The 18,508-nt window shown below is 41.8% G+C and overlaps 1 protein-coding gene across 1 annotated transcript in view; it reads right to left on the bottom strand.

Moving 5' to 3' along the window:
• LOC311217390 (alpha-2-macroglobulin-like) overlaps nt 1-11,089 on the bottom strand; it is a gene marked incomplete at both ends in the record, with an annotated part of 37,747 nt that extends 26,658 nt beyond the window's left edge. The window contains 7 exon segments of the mRNA XM_084299418.1: nt 2,901-2,921; nt 3,632-3,684; nt 4,219-4,375; nt 5,323-5,506; nt 10,829-10,929; nt 10,931-11,026; nt 11,030-11,089. Coding sequence (XP_084155544.1) covers nt 2,901-2,921; nt 3,632-3,684; nt 4,219-4,375; nt 5,323-5,506; nt 10,829-10,929; nt 10,931-11,026; nt 11,030-11,089 — 672 coding nt within the window.
• Between the last annotated feature and the right edge of the window lie 7,419 nt (nt 11,090-18,508).

Consider the following 18,508-nt stretch of genomic DNA (forward strand, 5'->3'; position numbering starts at 1 on the left):
GCTGTAATTACTCAGTAATCTGTGAGGATGTGTGACTCCACGAGCACTTACCTGTCAGTTCTGCATAGCTACCATGAAAGAAAGCAGACAGTTTATAACTCTGGAGGTCTTGTGTTCTCTCCTGCTCAACAACACTTGCATGCTTACAAAGTATGGGGCGCAGAGGCTGGGAAAGACTGACAAGGTAACACAACAGAAAGATGGACAGCAGGAATAAATTGAGGATGAGAGGAAAGGAAGGAAGTTTCATTACAGACTTCTTGACTTGCTTGTACAAAGTTTTTTTTCTGTGCCTGGAGTAGAGTCTGCTTGAGAACCAGTGCATAGTCTGTTGAGGAATGAGATATGGGACTGAGAAATCTACATGTTTAAGAGCCCAAAGTTTGTGGAAGGGTGGGACATGGGGGAAGGAACAGGGAGAATATCAGAGGAATAGGGAAAGTACATCCCAGATAAGTGCACCCAGCTGAGACCTCTCCCTTGTCTCTGGCCATTCCTAATTCTGGGGCTGAAACCTCATCACTGTAACAGCTGAGTATTGCTCGCTGTGAATTGACTGTCAATAGGCTATGCTCCAAATTCATCAAGACAGCCACAAATTTCTCAGAGATGTCACTGAACTAATGCAATGGTGCATTGAAGCTTGATGTACCCTTTCTAGGCCCCTCAGCAGCACAGTTAATGTTTACAGCCTTTCATTTTCTGCTTGCTCTATGCATTGTACCTTGACTGTCACTAAAACCCTGTTTACTCTAGATAGCTCAAGGTAAGTAACTGCTGATTGGGTACATTTACTTCACTGAGATTTTATCCCTGGGCTTAGTAAAAATGTGATGTGAACAACGTCATAGCTGGAGGTCATCAGTCGGAGGGCAGCAGAGCCTTGCTCCCAAGAAGCACTCCCAGGCGTAGGGAAGGCACAATCAGTGAAGTGTCTGTGGCTCTGACCAAACCCTCTTCATCATAAAAAAGCTCACCACATATTTTGAAGAACACCACTTGGGCATCCTTACGGGAGGAATTCATAAAATGTTTACAGATGGGCTTGTAATCTTGTTGCCATTTCTGTGATGGATTTATGGGGAAAGCCTGAATGTCAGTTTGTGTGTTTTTCCCAGGAAGTCTTTTTATTTTTTAATGACAGAAGCAATGTCAAAATAACAGGTCAGAAATAGTCTCATCCTAATATCTGCCTTTGTGGTCGACTATAATCAGTTAGCTATGTTAAGGATGGAATGATGAACATTCCTTTCCTTAGCCCTGCTAACTTTAAAGCTGTCACCTTCCTTCAGTGTTGCCACCCTTTTCTTTGGTCCAGTCCAAATTTAATGCAAGAATGTGGTAAACTGTGGTGGATCTGATCTGGCCAAAAAAAAAACCAAACCAACCTAACCAACCAACCAAAAAACACCAACCAACCAAACAAACAAACAAAAAACAATCACAACCAACAACCTAGGGAAAAACAAATGGTGAATTTGTTGCCAGGTGAGTTTCCCAGTCTATGTCTATAAGCCCCAGTCTTTCTGTAAGAGTGTCTCACAGATGTCTGTGAAAGCTGAACAGCAGTGCTAGACTGAAAAGGAGCAGTAAGGAAGGGAGAGGTGCTGGTGGGAATGGAGGACAAGGCCTACACAAGCTGGTTTAAACAATACTGACAAACACTGTGCATCACAGGCTGGAGCTGAAAGCTATCCAGGCCTTACTGGTATTTTCAAACAGAAGCTTTTCGTGGTACTGGTACAAGAATGGTTATGAAATTATTAGTGTTTTTATACAAAGACATATAGGATTTCAAGAGGCAGTGCATAGGCTTTCTTTCTTCTTGCTCATTTCAAGAAATTCTTGTATTCAGGGGACTTGTTCCTTTGGGGCACTGCACCCAGGAGACAGACCTCAGCATAAAGCAGTTCTGAGATGTTCTCATCCTCCTGTCCCACACCATAAGTTTCTTACCCTGTTTTCTCCCACTATTCATAGACTGTCAGTAGCCCACCAGCTCTGCAATTCTGTTCTGGTTGTTTGCTGAGATGAAGGGAGAATAAGAGCACTCTGGCAGGAGCGTAGAAAAAAAGAACATAGCCTGTTTGTAGCCCATGCTCTGCTCCCCCTGTTGTGGCAACACTCCCAGCTTTAGAGAGAGAGAGCGCAGAATGGAGACAGGAAACTCAAGCCACAGGGAGCACTACTAGGACTGACTACATAGGATTCAGGATCACACAAACCAAATTGAGGATTGTGAATGCTGGTTTCATCACTGTTTGTGCTGCTGTCATGACTTCAGGGTCTATCACTGGGTCCTTCCTATCATTTTTCTGCTAGAAGATGTCTCTGATAGTAATTGGAACCTCTGGTTACTCAGCTGAAATAGGGGGTACCTCATTCACTGACAGAATCATCCTTCCCTCAACTTTTGTCTATCACTGAGGTTCAACTATAAAATATTAATAATAATAATAATAAAATAATAATAAAAAAAAACAGGCAGGTTTGGGATGATAGGGGATATGCCTACTTACATAATTTTATTTCTTTAATTTTGCTAATTTGTTTAATGCAGTTTTATGGTTTCAGTCATACTTGGCAGACAGAGAATCCTAGCTCTGCTTGGGAAGAGGAATAAGCCATTCTAATATGACCTCTAGGCATGTGTAATTCTGTTCACAGCATGGCTAGTACTCATTAACTATTTTGGTGCTACAGCACATTCCTCAATCAAAGAACCATTGTCAGAACTTATTTTGATGCCCTACTAATCAGCTGTCATTTACACAAAGGAAAAAGGTCGTGCACCCATCTCTTTTCCCTTGCACTTCAGCCTACAAATACCACTGCTGGGGAATAATACCTCTGTGCATTCATATTCTGCTGAAATAACATACATGTAGTTATCCACTCACCTGAATATAGACCAATGGAAACTGTGGGGAAAGAACAAAGGAAAATCAGAGTTAGAAACACAGGTTGCATGCAGATGGAAGCAATTTCCTGATTTGAACTGAAGGGAGTAAAAACAACCTCGTAAGAGGTCCTCTGAGTTCTTTTCTGTACTTGCTCTGCTTCCTTAGTTCTTGATAGATAAGGGAATCTCTCCTATAATATTTTAGAACTCCAGCTTTTTGTCTTACCACAGTATGAATATGTGATAAAGTAAGAGTTTCTGAAGAACTGTATGAGGATCTGACTGACAAATAAGCTAAAAGGTGAACTACACCAATGACCAGTTTCTTCAAACTAAGTCTTTTTCATGCTGCTCTCTGTCTCTAAGCATGTGGTTGCACCCGCTGCCAAAAACATCTACACATCTGTCACTTTCAATGGAAATTGTCTCACCCATTTTTTCTCTAATGAAATCCCTGCCTACATGCTTGCTTATCCACATACATTCATTTGGTAATCTGGTTCTAAACATCTAAATCCCTTTGAAAAAAGGGGTGAGGTTTCTCAGTCAATGGAGTCAGATGAATTGTGTCCCAGGACCAGATATGACATATGGGATGGGTCAAGGATGGTGTAAATAAGAAAGGATTATTTGCTTTAAATGCTCTCTTTGGTGGTTCTGGATGAGGATAGTAATGGTATTAACTGGGAATTACACCTTCTGGTTAAAAACAAGGAATTATGTCTCTACCTTCTCATTCAGTGGGTGGAAGTCCTTGTCCAGAGAGATGATCCGAAATAGAACTGAAGAGTGTAATGGAAAAGAAGGAAATTCCACTGTTAGATTTTTAGCCATTACCAGGAAATGTCAATGTTTCAATAACTTATAACTCAGGTTCACTTCAGTGTTCAACAAACTCTGAACTGAGATCCCTAAGTTATAGAAACAACTAATTTAGGGTCTCTCTCTTTCAGATAGTGATAGATAGGATAGGATAATCAGTTCTTGGCTTAAATGAATTGTCCCTTGGGGGTGCTTGTTCTGCTCTGTTGATTCAAGTGCAGCCATGGGAGACTGTGCTTTGAAGTCATCCCACATTTGTGCCTCTTTTTGATTCTGTGCCATCTGAATAAGATGCTCTGCCTGGAGGATGGAAAGCAGCAATGACAAAAGTACCACATTGCCTAGATCTCAGCTGAAAGAAGCAAGATTTACTGTTGGCTGTAAATCCCCCCATGAAGAAGTCTGAAAACTTTAATGAAAGTATGAGTCCTCTGAGGAATGAAGCTCAGACATTTTTTTGCTGTCAGAGTCAACATCAACCCAATTCCTTGTACCTGTCTGTCCGGGCTTGTAGATGGGTTTGTCTGTCTGGACAAAGACCAAACTCTCAGAATTCTTGACCAGCATTGACTTGCGGCTTCTGAACTGCTGCGTCTCCCCCTTCACCATCACAGTGAGAAATGCCACTGATGTGCTATTGGATTTTGGGAGCTGAGGAAAATGAAGAGAATTACTACTTCAGTGATTCATCTCATTGGACTGAGCCAAAGATACAGGGCCAGAAACAAGAGTAAGACATGACTTTCTGATGTGAACTTGGAGGGCTCATTGAGGGAAGTGATTCTCCACTTCTACTCCTTACTAGTGAGACCTACCTGGAGAACTACGTTCAGCTCTGAGGCCCCCAGTTTAAGACATGGACCTGTTGGAGCAGGTCCTGAGGAGGCCTATAACGATGATAGAGAGGGCTGGAGCACCTCTCCTATGAAGACAGGCTGAGAGTTGGGGTTGTTCTCTTCTCCATTTCCTTGCATTTTCACTATGCTTCTTCAGCCTGTCCTTCCAATACTGGAAGCCTTTCCCTATCGTCATCTATAAGCTTTCCTCAAAGAAATATTAAAACTGATCTCGCTCCATCCTACGATTTATTAAAATGAAAATCTGCCCAGATTCATTGTTTGTCGGTGGTACTAGTTGCTTACACTACTCACCAACCACCATTCTGTAGGAAACAGAATGAATATGACCCAGATGGAGACAATATAACCTTGTGGACTTTACTTTCTTTCACCACTTCACCATCTTCTTTGGTTCTCATTCCACTTCATCAGTATTTTTCCTCTGAGGCTTAACCAGATCAAACCAAGATGGGTTATGTTCTACTTTAAAGTGAAAGTTCTGGGATGAATCATCCCAAAAGAGTTCCCTAAGCCCTGCATGCACAAAAATATCACGTGGGATACAGAATTTGAGGAAAATTGATCCTCATAAGGCTATCACAGTCAGTTTTCCACATCAAATTCTTTTTTTGTTTGTTTGTTTGGCTTAGGTTAGAAGCCTCTAACTGCAGCATCTTATTTCTCATCTCTGAACTGTTCAGTAATACTACGCCTTAGCAATAAGCACAAAGGATCAGCCTAAAGGAATTAGATACTCACAGAGAAAGGGATGCAGGTGAATATATCCTTCTCCGACACCACATCATCAATCAGGCTCCTGTTTTCCCCTTGATACTCAAGCGTGGCACTCAGTGTCACAGACTCGTTCAGATGGGTCAGCTGAACGCAGACTTTCTCAGGAGCATCAGTGTGTATCAGAAAGGGCAGCAGCACCATGTATTGCCTAGAAAGGGGGGAAGCAAGGATCAGAATTGTGAAGTGGTATTAAGAAAACAGTATTAAATGAAAGGAAATTAACTAATCAGCAAGCCTAATCCATTACTATCTCTGTGAGCTCCAGTGCATATACACATGAACACATACATTTTATTTTGGGTTTATACATGTTAAATTGCCTAACTAATTAGCCTAAAAGCAAGAAAATGCTTTCAGTAGAGGAACAATTTCTATGCTAATAGACAGCCCTTTATAAAGGCTGTTTTGTTCAGCTTCACAGCAGGGAGTAAGGATGGCGTGAAAAGTTCCAGGCTGTTAATTGATTTTTGTGTATCCCACAATCTCTTATTGAGACTCAAAGGCATTAGCTAAAAAAGGTTGAAAATTCAGCAGTTACAGGGTTGAAAAAACCACCTACTTCTGTGGCTGCTCCTGTTTTTGCTTATCCAGGTTTCCAAACCCTTCTCACGCTGAGCAAAAATGTGAGTGCTTGCAGTTTGTGACCTTATTAAGATGAGCACACAAAGGATTTCAGAGAGCAGTGGTTTATTGCAACAGAAGTGCACTTGCATCTTCAAAGAGCTTTTGACAAAGGTCCCTCACAAAAGACCCATAAACTAAGCTGCCCTCCAATAAAAGGAATAATTTTACTAATTTTTGTTAATAAATCCAATTATTAATTCTGATGTGGATTAAGTGTTTAGAAGATAGGATGTAAATGGTAAGAACAAATTGTGTATTTGTACAGCAGAAGCAGGTCACCAATGAAAATCTTAAAGGTCTGCGTAGGGACCCCTGTTGTTCAATCTACTTCTAAGTGATCTGGGAAGTAAAATTTTTCTGATAATTATCCAGAGTAAGAAAATGTTGAAAAGTTAAAAACTTGTGAACTAGTTGTGAAAAACTTTTATCATATTGTGGGACTATAGCAAAAATGTCAAATAAACTGTTCATTAAGGGAAAAGAATGATTCAAGGAAGAAAATACCACCCCCACTACTATACCCCCAATACTATCATGTATATCATGCATCACTAAGTGGGCTATTACCACTAAGAAATGAACTCTGCTAAACACTCTTCTAAAATTTTCATTCAGTGATAAGTGACAAATGGCTTGGAAGGAACTATCCTTAAATCTGTGATCGTAAAGAAAGAAATAGAGGACAAACCAGAACACACAGTTTTGCCAATGTATAATTGCATCCACATCTCGAATATGGTATGCTGTTTTCTTCCCATTTCAAAAAAGAATTTAGAAGAAAGATTCAATGAAAGATGGTCTGAAATCTGGAATAATTTTATAGGAAGTGACACTACAAAGATTAAGATTCTTTAGCCTGGAAAAAAAGGAATGAGAGAAAGCTTATGCACAAAGGATTCCTAAAGTATGGTTTGTTCATCAGCTGTAACAATACACGTACTAAACAACACCATGTAAAAACATTAACTGACACTTCATGAAAAATAAAATGAAGCAGAAACTTCTTCACTAAGGTGCAAAATTAAATAAAGGAATCTAATGGTAATAGGTACTATAAAGCCCAAAGTATAATTCTGGTATGACTAGCTGTGGCTCTTGAACCTTCTGGTGTTCTCACGCAGTCCAAGAAGAGCAAATATACCCAGACTGCATCATATGATAGACAGCAGCTGACTGTCCTTCCCTAGGTAAAGTACAAAAGGAGCCAGCAGGTACTACTGAATTTGATAATTAGGACCCTACCTGCATGTGCAGCCAAGTGCAGACCCTTAGAAAGAAGCTGTCACTCCCAGATGCAGGTAACTCTAGGATATGGTTTGTGCCCTATGGTCCCAGTTACATTAAGTTTGTTATGAGACAAATAAAGGCAAGAAGACCAGCTATTCTTGATAGGAAGGTTATCAAAAATGGCCTGGGTAAATTCACTGTTCAGAAGGGGCTAGAAAACATAGGGCCACAGATGTAATCCCTGCTAAAAGAAGACCTTGAATTTCTGATAAATAGAAGCTCCATAAGGGCAGAGCAGCTGGAAAACTCAGGCACAGTACCTGCCTTACTCCTCTATTCTGTCCCTCAGCACCGATCACTTACCACTTCTTGTGTGATGCAGGGCCATTTTTATGGACCTGGTATTCCCTGTTCCCTGTGTACATTCAAGCTTTTCAGTAGCAGGTCCTGGTGGCAATTCAATCTGAAAGGTATGTTAATCGCTGTATGGCAGGAAACCTTGGGTCAGTACTGCTAAAACCACTTTGCCATGGACCATCCACTGGGGCAGGGTAATGTGCACCTTACCAGATGGTTAATAGAAACACTTTGTAAAGGTCACACAGTCACAAGTGACCTAGGAAAAAGTATGGTGGTGTACTAGCAGCTTTGCTGAGGGATGGAAATCATGCCCAGGGCAGCAGAATGAAGAAATGGTTACTTTCAGGACTGAGTGTATTTAGACAGAGCTGATGTGAGAAGTGTAGAAATAGAGTGGTCTCCCTTCGGACCTGAGGAAAGAGATAGCTGGGTACATTCCGGAGCTACATTATTGCCCAGGCTCTGAGCTTTTGGGCACTTCTAAAAGTGCCCAACTTCTACTCTGAAGGCAGTGGGACCTAGGGAGTACCTCCATTTCCCTCAAAACCAGAAAACGGGATAAAGCATAGTAAGAAGTCAGCAGGCACCTCTGGCCACTATTTGCAGCTGCAGAAGCAGTGAAAGGAGGGACCTCCAGCCACCCAGGGAATGACTTACAGCTTTTGATTATGCTGCTTGCTACACCACTACCCTTCCTCCATAGCCTTCTCACCACAGCTTCACTCTGCGTCCCCTAATCTAATTTTCCTTGCATCCTGTCAGTGGCAATGTGACTGCAAAGTCCAGACTACTGAAGGGACAGAGTGACCTAGTTCATAGGGAATTTGGCTTTATTCCTCTTCCTGTTCACTGTTTCACTGAAATTTTGGCCAATGCACAGAACTTCCCCCTACACCATCTTCACGGTCTTTGAAACAAGGTTATGAAATACGCTGTTTATAGACCTCCCTTCAACTGTTGTGAGATGTGTTGGTGAAAAGGGCTAGATGAATTGAAGTACTATGAAAGCTTTAAATAGTCTGGGTCACACAGTCCATATATAGCCATTCCAGGACAAAATGCTTCTGGGCTACCAGAAGAGACCTGACCAGCCTCACTGCCAGCAAGGTTGGCAGTATTCTGAAAACAGAGGCAGTGACTCCATCAGAAGCAGGCAACAAGGAGGGATAAGGGACCCTAGAGAAAGTGCCTGACTCAAAAATGCTAAGTTTGTCTATACAGAGTAGGTAATACTCTAGCTTAAGAGGGACTAACTTGGAATTATAGAATCCTAGAACCCACGATTCTATGACCCTCGATACTTCCATGTGTCAACCCTCAGCTGCTTCCTCGAACAAACATTCAACCAAAGAAACTACCAAGTTTCATCAGCTCTGTCAATCCATATCCATATCTGTCAATTCAAGTACTATCATCGGCTAGCATTTTTGGGTATCTTAAATATATTCCCAAACATTATATACTACATTGTAAAAAAGCTTATATGCACAACCATATATCAGTATAGGTGACCAATGCCTACTGTTGAATTCTTCCAGAACAGATCCAGAGTAAGAAAAAAAAATCCTACTGTCAGTATGCTGTAGTATCATAAATATATACATATTTGTTTGTTTGTTTGTTTGTTTGTTTGTTTGGAAAGGACATGTGGATGTCTCAAGCCAACATCCCTCCTGGAAAAGGAAGTTGCAATGGGTCACCTGTTCCGATGCTGCAGTAACATTGTGAGTAAGTCTTCTATTTATTTTTTTAATATCTAATCTGAACTTTAATTGTGTCTCCTGTGCAGATGGTCACTTCTGAAAAAGAACAAGCAGCAACTGCTGCTCATCAAAGCTATCTCCCTGTGCAAGATGCAGAAAGCAAATCTTGGTTGGAAGCTTCATTTTGATTTGACTTGGAGGTCTTCAGTTCTAGGATAGCTTCCCTCCTGTGTTATACACAGCATCTGATCAACCCTGCAGCACTTGGTACCAAGTGTGAATGAGATTCATTATTCTCACACCTGCCTAGCAATTTACTCAGACCGCACTGCCTACCTGTTCCCTGACTGCTTACTGCACTCAGCTCCTACCTTTGTTCTGTCATCCCAAATATACCTCTCTTCCTCACACCTTTCTCAACCCTTCCTCTTTCTCCTCTCCCAAAATGATGCTCAGTTCGGAGAAAAAGAGCAGCATGTTGCTTATGCGAGGAAAAGACCAAGCAGTTTCCATCTGATCTTGGGCAGGGATGCCAAGAGATTACTGTGGAGACACTGGAGAGCTTTGCCTGACCCCAAAGCAGACTTGGCTAGCTTATCTACCCCAGAAGCAGCCAAATAGGGCAGGTGAATGAGGGACTGATGGTGAAGTGTGAGTCAAAGGTCCTTCAGTTTTGAGCCAGTCACCACTTTACCTCTGACCACACAGTAAGCAACAGCAGTGTTGCTGCACCTTCTGCTACTACAGCTACTAGTGCTCATGCATTGCTTGTGGGCATGAGCTCTCTAGCAAGCATCACAAGACCAGCTTCAGAACCACAGAGGAGAGAACTGTGGGACAGCAAGAGGCACGCTGTGACAGCAGCAAGAGTCTAAAGAGGGAGACTGCTCTGCCTGAGAGAGTAGAGGCTGCGGAACCCTCTCTGGCAGGTGAGGCTGAGGTGAGGAGACCAGGCTGATCTGCCCTTGCAGAGCTTCTCCATGGGGCCCTCTGCAGTGTGAGTGCTGCAGCCATGCTGCTCACCTGCAGAGCCCCAGCGTGGACATCCCAGGGGAGGGTGCCAGCGCCAGACTCCATGCTGGCGGAAGGGAATTTAGGTCACAGATCCTCTTTGGGAACAAGCACGTCTAATGCTGCCAAGGGAAACAAACTGGGATGAAAGAAACAGGAGAAAGGGAACAAACCAGCTTGAAAGAAACAGGAGAACGCAGAGAAATGACTCAGTGACCAAAACAAGGATACTACAGGAAAGGTAAGTACATGCATGCCCACAGAAACCCTAGCACCTGAAGATTTTTAGGTAAGAATATATTTAGGCAGAGATATTGTGCTGAACCAGGGCTGGACTAGCAGGGGAGTACCGGGGGGAAAAGGCAACACTGGCAGAGATGTGCAGGAAAGTCAGAGCTGGGCTAGTAGTGGGATGCAGGGTAGGAATGGGAGAAACTGGCACGGCTGTTTGGAGAATGACAGAAAGGAAGAAAAATGACAGAAGAAAGAAAAAAAAAAAAAAAGAGCACTAAGACCTCCCTCCCCCTTCCATTTGTGTAGCTTACGGTTCTGTAGTGGGAGAGGTATTTCCAGGGAGGAAGAAGAGGAAAAGGAGGAAGATGTTTGGTTTGCCAAAGAGCCAGTCCTTCCCCATGGTGCAGAGCAGGACTGTGGTGACTCAAGCAGACATCCAGTCTGGTCTGGTGCTGTTGTTTTTGTGCACCTTGTAATTCCCCTCCACTCTCTGCTGGGTCAGCCCCTTTTTAACTGCTCTCTGCAAACAGCCCAGGGGCTAGAGGAGATAAGGGCTGAGGGCCAGGACCCATCCGGAAATGGGGAGAGGCGAGAGGCGTATAAGGAGGAGCTGGAGCAGAGGGACAGTATTTGGCTAGAGACTTTCAATGTGGGGGAAGGGTGTTTATTGGACAATACTTATATTAGAAATCTTTGAACCATTCATACCCTGCTTTCTTTAACCCATCAGAGATCCACAGTCTTGGGAAAACGAACTAGGTTTGACACAAGCTTGCTCCCTGAGGGTGGCATTCAATCTCAGCACTCCGACATCCGGTAATGCCATCTTTTGAAGTCAAAAGCTGTGCTTATAGGTATGTTACGATCAAAATGAAACCCACAGGGAAAAGCATTGCTCATGTTACATTAACAGAATACTGCAGTAGTTTGCTGACCAAGCCCCTAACAGGGCTGCTAGGTTAGACAATTAGCCTGTCAGTTATACAGTCCACAGTGAGGTGGCTGCAGGTCTAGATATGGAAATAAGTTGTTTCCACTGTGAACATGCATAAATATTAGGCAATGCCATCAGGTGGCATTCCTGCCCCCCCCCCCCCCAGCATGGTGATCATCTTCCATCATTCTGTGTTGCCTGCTCTGAGACTGCCTGGTCTGGGGTGAAGATGTTCCAGGTGCTCCAGGTGCCTCCCCTTTCCCTTTGCCAGATTGAGAGCTGTGCTGCTGTGAGTTGCATCCATAATGAAAATCACTCAGAGACAGCGCTGCTCACTTGGCTTGGTTGTCTGTGAATGTCTGGTTGCAGCAGCTTATCCAGAAGTTGAATTTAGTAAAATAAATAAATAAATAAATAAGATTGCTACATTCCAGCTGGTCACAGAAATAAAATATTCAGTCCAAGCTACCAGAACTCCGTGAGTAGCCTGACTTCGTGGGGTATTTGTATCAGTCCATGGAAGACTGCAAAAACTGCAACTGTAGGGCTTCAGCTTGCCCTGCAGTGCTTCTGCAATCAAAGGATTGGTCGCGCTCTTGTTAGAGATTCAAGACCCCTGTGAAGAGCCCTGTTTTGTATGAATACTCAGGAGAGAAAATACTTTAGCACAAATCATATTGCATGTGATTATATGAAGCCACATTAGTGGCAGAGGTTCTCTGATCTGCACAAAAGCACTTATAAGATCACAACAACACTATTGGTTTGTCTGAATATTAAACTTTGAAATATAGTGAATGTTAAGACTGAATGTTAGTTTAACTACATAGTGTGTCTTGACTCTTGTGCTGACAGAAAACTGCAGGGAAGAACAGTGCAAAGGATAAGGAGAAATGCCTGAGGATTAAAGGAAATTTAAGAACTGTGTTCAAAAATCAGGCACGGTCTCTCATGGAATAAAATTCAATACCTTTTCATAAACCACAAAAATAAGGAAAACAAACAGGAGGCAGCCAGTGCTGGGGAGAAATGTTATATAAGCGTAATGTGAAAAAGAAATGAACACACAGTCATAGAAACCAAAAGATTTAGCAGATTATCAGCTAGAGATGGAAATATTGATAAAATCTGGTTGTGTAACTACAAAGTAATAAAAGCCATATGGATCCTTCTCCAAAAATGCCCCCTATTGTCTGTCCTCTCCCTCCCATTTCCGTCTTCTCCAGTAAATAACTTGTGCAAAGTAGCAGTTTTCAAAGCAATTGTGTCCTGGATATTTGTTGGAAAACATGACTCACCCCACGTGTTCTGTTTTCACTCAGGATGTTGTGAACTGAAAACAAAAAGAAAGCAGAATGGACACGTACAGTATGCTTTAAGGATGAGCATGTAAAACTAAAATTCATAGATCTACAGGACTATCAGAAGTGGGGATTCAGCGGAGATCCTGCTCACTGTGATCTTTCTTCTACTCACCTATTTCCCATCCACAAAACATCTGTTTCTCAGTCCCCCAGGAACCACTCAATAGATCTCTGACATCCTGCTGCCCACCTTGCTCCACAAGCACTGACTGAGGCAGTCTATCTGGTACCTATCCCATTAAGTGCAGAACAATTGAACTTGTACTTAGCTTGAAAGCTTTTTGGTTCTTTTTCATACCTTACTTCTTCCAGCAAGGGTAGCTGATCTGATAAGAGATATCTAAGGAAACAAACCCAAAGCAATTTACTTTAAATAAATAAATAAGAAGCATTACAAGAAAAAGCATTTGTACATATTAATAGGATTAACAACAGTACCCAGAAGGATAAAAAAAGGGTTTATTATTTTGTGGGAGACAAAATATTTCACAGGCTGTAGTGAAGAGAAGCTCCTCTAAAACTTACTAGGAAAACTCAGAAAGCATGAACATTACACAAGTCGCAACGTGCAGATGAAGGAAGATATTCAATGAAATGAAGGCCCATAAAAAGGCTTCATCATCTGAACTTCAAATTAAACTGAAAATATTAAAGCAAATAAAGATTATCCACTTTAGCGGCCTGTTGAATATCTTAATTTGACAGAAGGCTCTGGTGGCAGATTAACTGCCTTTCCTGAGTGCAGACATCCGGGCTGTCTAATATAACTCATATAAATTTCTGTGGTGTCCTATGAACAACTAAATCTATTCAGGTATGTAAAGGCATCAATGAATTACCCACATTTTAGTGTGCTTTGTAATGCATTGGGTTTTATAAATAGATTGTGACTAACTTTGTGTGATGCAAGGCAAGACCATTGGTAGTGCAAGCCCTATATGAAGTAGGGCTAATCCACCTTTCCCAACTTCTTATAACAAACATTACTTCTATTTATACTTTTTGTCTTGCCTTAAAAGAAACCTATGCTGTATGTTGCTAAAAAGACTGCGACCAAAGTTGTTAACCCTATGGTATGAGAAATCTGCAGTGTGTCAGTCTGATGTTTACAGAGCACAGTGGAATGGGATCACTTGTTAAAATCCCGCCATTAAATCCATCCAAGGTAATCAGTGAATAATATTAACAATTTTTAAATATATAACCATGAAACTAGCTGTTTCATGTTGACAGATATGGTTTTGATATTACAGAGAAATGAAGACGGTCCCTGATGTAAAGAATGAAAAGCTATTACATTTGTATTTCTCAGACTATTGCACAGAAAGGGTGGGGAAAAGCCAAAGTATTTACAAATGTGTCTGAAAACAGCATATGAGATAATTAACAATACTATTTATGACTCATGTCTTCTCTTTTCAGATAAAACTTCACCACATAAAGTCATACAAAATGCATATAAAACTACAAATTTCACTTGATCTCTCTCTGTGATTTTATAATCCAGGCTCCCTTTCTCCTCAGATGAGATACAAGCACCTCTTGAGGTGGTTCTGGTGGTCCTAAGGTTGGTGTTCAAGGCAGGTAGCATCAAGGGAGAGACAGGCTCTTATCTTAGGCAGTGGCATGAACAGAGGCAGTGGGCCAAGCTGTGTCCAGAGAGACTCTAACTGAACAGACAGAAAAAATGCTTCCTCCGAGGGTGGTGCAGCAATAGAACACGTGCCCAGAGGAGCCACGGGATTGCCATCCCTGGAGATTGTCCAAACTTCATGGCACAAAAGTACCAGTACAGAAAAAGACCATGGTAACACAGCATAGGCAAGTCAAAGATTTGATTTCAAAGATTTGTACAAAGATTTTTGTACAGACCAAAGATGTGTCTGTAAAGATTTTTGAGACAGAGGATGCTACAAGGAAGCAGGACAAGAAGTCCTGATGGAGTATTAGGCAAAGAAATAGGATACTCTTATGGTTAACCCTTTCCCATACACCTCCACATTGCACCTTGGTGGGCAGCGCAGTGTGTCACATTTACCCTGTTGGGTCAGGAAAAGGGGTAAAAGCCATGATGCTGGAGAACAGGTTCCTTTTGAATTTAGGATCCTGCTACAGAGCCTGCCCTGGCTGCATTACACCACTGCACTTCCCTCATGTTTTGGAATACCCTGCATTGGACACAAGTGATTGGTAGGGAACAGGACAAGTCCTAACTGCACAAGGACCTTGCCTAAGGAGCCAGAAAATGTCAGGAGAGCTGTGCATTCCAGATCTAGCTGTGCATCTCAAACTCCATGTATAGGACTTCCTAGAAGAGTTTTACCATGGCATAGGCATAAGGTCAGCAAGTAAGCGTGGACACACCTTGCCTTGACCGGAGGGACAGCAATGGGAGGAACAGGTTTCAACTAATACCCCAAGCCAGTAGGGTCTAGAGCTTATCACTTCCAGTAAAGCGAAGTTGGAAAGGCAAACATGTGGCGTGGTTATGCAATTGTTTCTGGTAATAACCTAGCCTTCACCTCCCAGTGGGTACTGAGCCAAAGAGTGGGAGGCTGAGAAAAAAATGTGCAAGGTTAGGACTTTGTGGCATGCACACAGAGCCCTGTCAATACACAGTATGGTGATTTTTATTCCCTCCACCTCTGCCTTCTTTGTTCATATTTACTCTATCTTCACTTTCACGTAAGAATTCTTCACTCTCCCAGCTGCCAGGTTATATACACAGTGTGAGAACACAGGGTCCAGGAGCCCTCCTGGAATCATGTTCTTAAGAGAGGTTTACCCAGCACCGGAACCTTTGGAGCAAGGAGCGAACAACTCCAGGACAGGATCAAAGGGCATCAGAAAATTGGTGTGTTGAGCTTGCAAGAAGATCAGAGAGGGGAAGACTGAGAAGTTTCCTTGGAGGAGGCTTGTAGGTCCTGTATCCAATACGATGCCTGGCTTAAAAAATTTCCTGACCCTCAAAAGGTGACCCTTTAGGAAACTGATCAGAAAGGAGTTATGTCTTGCTGTTGAGCTGCAGGACTAGCTGATAAAATTTTTCTTCTCCATTTGAAAAAAAAAAATAAATTGAGGAGATACAAAACATTTCATTTTAACACTGAATACACAATTTCAAATTGTACATGAGTGAGAAAGAGAAAAAAATATATATTTTTTTCACTTGTTCCTCAAGAAGTCCTTTTCTGATGCTACCCTTATCACAACCATTGGTGCCACTGATGTGATCATGCCACTTGTCTGATGAATCAGGTGTCAGGCGATGCATACATGGCAGTACCTGCCCACCAGGAAGGTGGCAAATGAACTCAACAGAGGAATGATGAGAGAGCAAGGCTGATTTGTTTTCTCAGAGCATTTTGGCACATCACCGCTCCTTGATAGAAGGTTCCTCTTGAACATTTCAGTGAGTTCATTGGTCATCACTCACACTTAATATTTGACAGAGGTGATCAGGAGAAGACCTGAGTATCAACAAGTAGGGAACAAGATCTGGAAAACAAGAGAAGTCATACAGAGTTCTAGTTGTGCCATTGTTAACAGCTTGGCTCTATTAACTTGTGACACTGCAATCACTGGAATCACAGAGGATTTGAGCCAAATGATGAAGCATCCAAATGCCCTGAACCAAGGATTCTTTTTCCAAATGAGAGCACTGGGTAAGCAATTGAGAGACCTCAGCAAGAGAACACTGCTACACTGAAGCTCATCTTTCTTGGTGAGATACTTTTTCCTTTTTTTTTTTTCTTTTTTTTTTTTTTTTCCTCTAGACTTTGCACCCTGCTGCCTGCACTGTGGGTGAGACCTATGGTCTACAGTAAAAAAGTGTATGTTCAGGTTCCAGAACAAATGTGGTCATTAGAAATGGTCACATCAGCCTTTAGCAAACTCTTCACTGTGAACTCCACATAAGCAGCAAAGCAAGTCCCATGACACACATAAACTACAAAAAAGGCTTAAACACAAAGGGAAGCATGACTGAGCACTTTAGTCAAAGACATTCTCATGTGATTATACTTTTGTTATCCCATTTTTTCTCATAAAAATCCAAAGTTCAGAATAGCTTTTAATGCATTTTTAATAGAGGCATGGATAGATCCATAGAACATACATAAGCTGCAGAGCAGGCATGAAGGCACTGGCAGACCACTGCAGCGAATTTATTTCCTGTTTCTTGCAGCATTTCTGACAGTCCACAAACCTGTACAACAGTTTCTGCAGATACCTCTATCTGTCTCTGTTCTCTGATAGATTTTGAAGCTGTGCTGTGCAACACTGAGCACAGTAAACCAAGTGCACCTTTTGGGACAGTGGGCTTGATTTTCTGCTTGGGGAAACAGTTTGCCTAGCATGTATATCTTGCCAAAATGAAAGTAGTTCTGACCTTTTGAGACCTATAACACTCTCTGAGGTGCTAGGATTGAATGATATAACACTTCAATATTATTGGACTAAGAAGGAAGAAATGACATTCAGTCATTTCTGCATGTTCCTGCTTTACCTAGTGAACAACTAAGAAACTTTCTTCAATTTTGTGTATGTGCCATGAAGCATATAGCTAAAACAAGACACCCAGGTTTCAGAAATCTGGGAGTTGCTGGAATGCACTTTAAGAAATACTGTTGTTCTTTGTGTAAGCAGGAGCCAAAGAGAACATGGTTTATATGTAAAAATCTGGAGGAAGAGTCTGAGCATGGGATGTTTATTAGATCTGACTCCAACTGGCAATTAGCTCTTTGAGTCACCAGATAAAATCAGGATATAAATATTACATTTTCAGTATGCAGAGGAAGAGTCTGCAGTGGGAAATACGCTTTTGATATTTTAATAGTTCAGGTTTGGCCTAAGAGAAAAAGAAGGCTCCACAAGAATGATAAAAATGCAGGCTTTCTTTCTTTCTTTTCTTTTCTTTTTTTCTCCTCTTTTTCTCTTCTCTTCTCTTCTCTTCTCTTCTCTTCTCTTCTCTTCTCTTCTCTTCTCTTCTCTTCTCTTCTCTTCTCTTCTCTTCTCTTCTCTTCTCTTCTCTTCTCTTCTCTTCTCTTCTCTTCTCTTTTCTCTTTTCTCTTTTCTCTTTTCTCTTCACTTCTCTCTTTTTTTTTTTTTTTTTTTCAGGACTTTGTTTTTTCCCAGAAAATGATGTTTGCCTGAGCACAATAACATGTGGCTGGACCTGAGGGCTTTTTTCATGAGTTCCATGTGGAACACTGAAGTCTTCACTTAACTAGCCTCAAATTCCCCAGAAAAGGGATATATTCCTATATCCACATCCACTCAGCCTGCTCTCCTTTTCAGCCTTGTTGCTGTGATCTCTTGCTTTAATGCAGTCTGATGCTGATGTAAATCAAGCCTATTTGCTACAGTTTGGAGTGTACCAGGACAGCAAAATTCACAGCTGTGCTTGCTTCCCTGCCACTGCCAGTGAAGTTTTAATTTTGTAACTCAGCACAGAAATCTGCACTCTACCCAAAGCAATTTCATGGCCCACAAATTCCTCTTGTCTGTGAAACTTAATGAAATGCCTTTTTATATAACATTAGTATCATGCAGATCCTGGACAGCCAGCCCTTCACAATTCTGAAAATCACATATGGCTGATAGATCCTGTGAGTATTTGGGTAGCCTGCTGCCTGTGGAGACTCAGACATCTGATTTCTTCAGGATTGAACTCAGAAGCACAAATCATGTTG

The sequence above is a fragment of the Netta rufina genome, assembly GCF_964035555.1.
Source record: "Netta rufina genome assembly, chromosome: 1".
Classification (NCBI taxonomy): domain Eukaryota; kingdom Metazoa; phylum Chordata; class Aves; order Anseriformes; family Anatidae; genus Netta; species Netta rufina.